The sequence below is a fragment of the Sinocyclocheilus anshuiensis genome, unplaced genomic scaffold (genome assembly GCF_001515605.1).
Source record: "Sinocyclocheilus anshuiensis isolate Anshui unplaced genomic scaffold, SAMN03320099.WGS_v1.1 scaffold44, whole genome shotgun sequence".
NCBI classification, from domain to species: Eukaryota; Metazoa; Chordata; class Actinopteri; order Cypriniformes; family Cyprinidae; genus Sinocyclocheilus; species Sinocyclocheilus anshuiensis.
In genome coordinates this window covers 1,146,672-1,152,029 of record NW_015555746.1, presented here as the reverse complement: position 1 = coordinate 1,152,029, position 5,358 = coordinate 1,146,672, and the positions used below count along the sequence as shown (strand labels likewise).

The 5,358-nt window shown below is 35.0% G+C and overlaps 1 protein-coding gene across 1 annotated transcript in view; it reads right to left on the bottom strand.

Moving 5' to 3' along the window:
* Positions 1-1,803: 1,803 nt before the first annotated feature.
* col7a1 (collagen, type VII, alpha 1) overlaps positions 1,804-5,358 on the bottom strand; it is a 63,996-nt gene continuing 60,441 nt past the window's right edge. Inside the window, exons 115-120 of the mRNA XM_016467048.1 lie at positions 5,105-5,113; positions 4,681-4,773; positions 3,837-3,968; positions 3,690-3,722; positions 2,891-3,064; positions 1,804-2,713 (exon numbers count right to left, since the gene is read on the bottom strand). Coding sequence (XP_016322534.1) covers positions 2,895-3,064; positions 3,690-3,722; positions 3,837-3,968; positions 4,681-4,773; positions 5,105-5,113 — 437 coding nt within the window. The 3' untranslated portion in view covers positions 1,804-2,713; positions 2,891-2,894. The remainder of the gene's footprint in view (positions 2,714-2,890; positions 3,065-3,689; positions 3,723-3,836; positions 3,969-4,680; positions 4,774-5,104; positions 5,114-5,358) is intronic.

The following is a 5,358-nucleotide window of genomic DNA, read 5'->3' as shown; positions in this document are numbered from 1 at the left end:
CAAAGGCAGACATTTCCACATATATATCCACAAATACAAAAGCACAACATATCAATCATTAGAGTGAAATGCATTTATTGCCTGTGCCAATATTTGGTTATTTTCCAGAAACGGTATTAATAGATACCAAATGTTATGGTAGTCCTTTAGTTTGCCCTTTATACTGTAGGTTATTCTTTCCAATACAGTATAATGTGCCAAATCTTTCACCCAATGATCAGTGGATGGACCTTCTGTTCTTTAGTAGAATGCTACTAAACATTTTGCAATAACTAGACAAAATGTCAATCATTTTAGTGTGATGATAAATGATAAACTTACCGAAATAAACCCAAAGCACATATTTCAGGGATCACTGGAATTGATCTTGAAATAATTGAGGAAATTTGTGTTACACTTTTTGCCAGAGTGTCTTAATCACCTCACATCCCCAGATACAGTGAAAGAATGCTCCCTTATATTTTTGGCATTTGAAACGTATATCTGGGATGTTTGGGTTAAACTTGCATTAACTGTTCAGGGGTGACATAAGTACACATTACCCAGTTGTATTGAATCAACTTAAATCTAGTATTAATTGACAAATTCTGGGCTTTAACACATATCTGGCTCTATTCTAAATCCGAAAGGTCATATTGCAAATCCATACCTCTAGCAACTCTATTGGATTCAGATGATTCTTTAGAGCTGTTAACAAATTTGCAATAAAGCAATGAAATTTGATTAGTACTAAGATCCTTATAAAACATAAGCGTTTGTAGGTCTGTTTGTAAAGGTCTAGATAGTGAATAATTTTGCTTGACATTGATATAGCTGTGAATTTGTAAGTATTTAAAAAGTGTCATTGGACTTTAAAAGGACATCAATTTAAATAAATCCCTTAAATAAATCCCCAATCTTCAAATTTTTAAATGAAAATAATTTCTACACCAGTTTTTTCAGTGTATACGTTTCCTCTATGAACTTTAATGCTCAGCACAATAATGAAAGGGCAAAGAAATTGCTTTTCAATGTCAAAATCAATGTCACCCTATCTTTCAAAATGCAATTAACATACACCTTCCTTCCCAATGATATTTAGTAGATATGGAAAGGGCAATTTAAAAGGCATATGTAATGATCTGAGAGAATGAGGAATGCATCCGCATGAAAGCAAATTTTTCCAAATATTCACTGCACTCAAGGCTTGATAAAAACACGATATAAATTAAGACATGGTTGACCTCTGGAGCACCGCAGTGAATTTGATGCACAGCTGTCAGTGACTGACATTACAATAAACTCATTAAAATCCACAATGACGGATTCATCTCATGAATGAACAGAATAAAAATATAGACTGGCACTCAAACAATGTTATTAAGCAGGCATGAGAATATAAAACAAAATACTCTAACAGATGGACGATCTAAAATGCAGTCAATGAATAAATAGGAGTAGAAATAAATATGAAAACAGTGTTTGAGTGACAGCCCTGGAGGAGTAGTAATGACTGTACATTGGCATCTTAACAAGACGGTCCAGAATCATTACTGAATCATCAGATGTGTGACTAGGATTGATGCACAAAACAAACTCCCCACCCCACCCACCTCCCAAAAAGACAACACAGCATAGAGTAACACCAAATTAACAGAGAGAGAGAGAGAAGTAAAAGACTATGTAGTTCTTTTCTAAATAAACTACAGGTGGTTACTGACCTTTCAATGAGGCTCTAGTTGACATATAAGTCTAGTCAAATGTAGATCTGCACTTGTTGATATTCATTGTTAAAATGAGAGCTCCAGCACCATTAAATTTCAGTCTTGTTTCAGGTTTATTTTTTCCCTTATAAATTTTAATGTTTATTTCAAGCAAATACAGAACACATGAAGAAAATATCACTTTACAACATATGAATGTATATTTAGAAAATTACTACTTTTTATATGCTATTAAAACTGGCAGACAGGAAGTGCCTTGTGCAAAGAAAACTTTAAATTGCTCCAACATCACTTAAAATGAACAGGACTGTAGAATCCATATACTATAATGGAAATAAACACTGGATATAATGAACGGAATACATGAAAACATTAAAACCAGTCAACAATATAAAAATATCTTTAAAAATAGCACCATTTTTCCAAGTAAACATGCAACATCTGATAATACAAGAACATTCATTCTCATTTTCAAGCAGATAAAAATACAGATCTACATTTACAGTACAATTTTGTACAGCATAGACTTATTCTACGAACAAGTCTAAGATTAATTTGTTAAGAATATTAATATGTGTGTTCTAGTTTCTGGTTTTAGCACCTGAGAAAATGTCAGTGGGTGTAACTATGTGACAACAAGGATTAAGTGAGAAATGAAAGATAATGTGGTATGCTGTTACTGACTGGACTTACTGTATGTTCATGTGTGTGTGTGTATATATATATATATATATATATAATGTATGTAGATGAATCCAGATTGGCAGGAATATTAACAGATGTTTGGCAGCTCAACAGACAAAATAAATAAACAAGAAAAACCTTAAAGATCTGATCAATATTTAAAATTTGCTTGTTCCGCTGAGGAAAAGGTGTTGACATCAACCTTTACCTTGATCTCTTGTGCATGATGGCAGTGTTGAACACTGAGGTTTAGCTTTTTTATATTGCTGATGAGTTAGAGATCCTCCATTTGCAATCAACTCTTGTCTTCAAGCTAAAACACAATTCTATAAAACATAGAATAGACAGAATTGTGAGAAAAACACAATAGAGACAGATATACACAGATGCAGTGCAAAAATCACATCTCTATCCCATCCAATTCATAATTTATTTAGAAATATGCATTAATGCACCATTTGTTACCTTCAGCCTTTTCTATTAATCAGTGCGTGTTAATGTACCGTCTTATTGTTGTAGACAGAGTTTCTCACAATCTTCCTTCTGTAAAAAGCGGTTAGCATTTCCTCCACAGCCGCTGTAGATAAAAGGTCTACAGACGTCCACCTCAGAGTTAAAGTACCAACGCAAAGTATAGCGAGAACAATTACCCTCTTCCATGGGCAAGATGCAGGAGTCTAAAAACACACATTAAGGAAAAATAATTAAATGGTTGAATGGTAATGGATAATCACCAATTCTTCTTTTGTTCCATGGAATACACTACCATTCAAAAGTTCTATCCTGAATTAATGAAATTTGAACAATATGGTGAAAGACACTGTTGAAATACACAAATGCACACAAGGCAGATTCAACTTTTAAACTTGTCATTATGGCATCTCTCTATAGTTAAAAGTGCAACAGAGATCTGTAGAAATGTCCAGCTATTTTCTGTGGCGGGACAGCTGCTTGCAATCTCATACTAAGAGCTGTCATACAGATGAGTCAGCGGGTTGACAGCATGCAGAAGATACACAGAGAAACAACAGGAAGTGAGAACAGCAGAGAACAATAGTATGCAGCAATTACAGAGTGCAAAAATTATGATAATCCATCATCACAGAGTTTTGTTACGGGTTTGACATTTTTCCCACAGACAGCATTTTTAAGCATTTTGTTCCCAACAAAGACACGGAAAAGCAGTAAAAATGAGGAGAATAAAATAGGCACCATCAATACTTTATTCCCACAATAAAGGCTCCCCAGCATACTCATGCGTAAAGATGACTCGATGGAGCCTTTAATCTCCATGATGCTTACCTTCACCTTTCACTTCAAATTTTGTCCTTTCAGCTTTTAAAGAATCAAAAGAGACGGTTTGACCTGCCAAAATGTCCATATATTATACTACATCTGCACACGCAGCTACAAACAAACTGGTTTTCTACTGGAAAAAATGTAGCATACCCTGGCTTTTATTGACAGTGGTGTCATAGTCAGCAATCTCCACCATTGGAGCATCATCATCATAGGTCTCTATAGAGTAAATGTGCTCGTAGTCTGGATCATTTGTGTTCATCACAACACGCAGCTTTTGACCTGCAAAAAACGTGCATGGATGCACAAAGAAAGAATATGAGGGCTATTGAGGGAAATCAGAGTTTAGAATGCTGGGATATCGTAGTTTGAGAGAATTAGATGTACTGTACATGTGCAACTGGATATGTTAAATACAAGCATGTATTTAACATATCCCACTTATGTTTAAGGCAGAAACATAGTTTCTGTTTAAAGGGGTAGTTTAAAGAGAAAAATGTAAATTTTGTCATCATTTACTCAGTCTTGTTTCAAACCTGAATGATTTACTTTCATCCACAGAACATTATAATGAGAGGTTTTGTAAATGTTGACACTGCTTTTTTAAATAATGCAGAATGACCACCATTGTGAAAAAGAAGTACACTTTAGCAAAAAAAAAGTGAACTTCTTTAAAGCATGACAAAAAAATATGCTATGTATACGTATATGTGCACATTCAATGTTTCATGTTCACAAGGCAAGAGATAGATAGAGATAGGGCTTTTGTGGTATGGAAAAAATCAGTGTGAACATTCTTCAAAATATCTTCCTTTGTGTTCCACGTTTGAATAAAAGAGTAAATGATGACAGAATTTGTATTTTTGGGTGAACTGTTTCTTTAAACTAGTCCTTTCAAGGAAGTCATAAATAGAGGACAGAGTGACAGGAGTTTTGAGTTTAGAAGAGAGGAGGATAAACCGAGATAGAAGGATGAAATGAGGATAGGACTCACCCTCCTCGTCCCCTTGGACTAGTGAGCGCTCAGGGGACGTGGAGGAGCTTCGGTAAGCCTGCACTGGGACAGGTTTCTCAACTTCCTGAACACCTGAGAACACGCCCAAAACGAATCACACAAACGCAAGATAGTAAAACCCATCAGTGAACACACTCACACAGGCATCCATGCATGTAAAGATGCACTCAAAGTTCATGCACTACATCAACAATTTAGCATGCACAAAACCTGGAATTCAGCCATGTGGACACAGACCAGAAATACTCACGAACATACTCAACAAGGTTTATACAGACAGAGACCACATAAGACAGTCACACCCAAGCCTACTGTTAGTGAACTGTGTGCACATGAGTTGCTGATGCAATGATAGGAAAATGTCTACAGGCTATATTGAGGCTTTTTAAAAGTCACAACTTACCTCCACAAGCTTAGGGAAAAAAGAGAGAAAGTTAGAGAATTGAATTCAAGGATACAAAAGAGAAATTAAAATCAACATCAATCAGCATTTGCAACACGTTGTATTTCTGTAAAATGTATTTCCAAGTGAAAAAAGAATATACAGTGAAAAAGGCAGGGCTGTAGAGGTTTTTTTTTATTTCATGACATTAAAGGGGTCATATGATGCTGCTAAAAAGAACATTATTTTGTGTATTTGGTGTAATGAAATGTGTT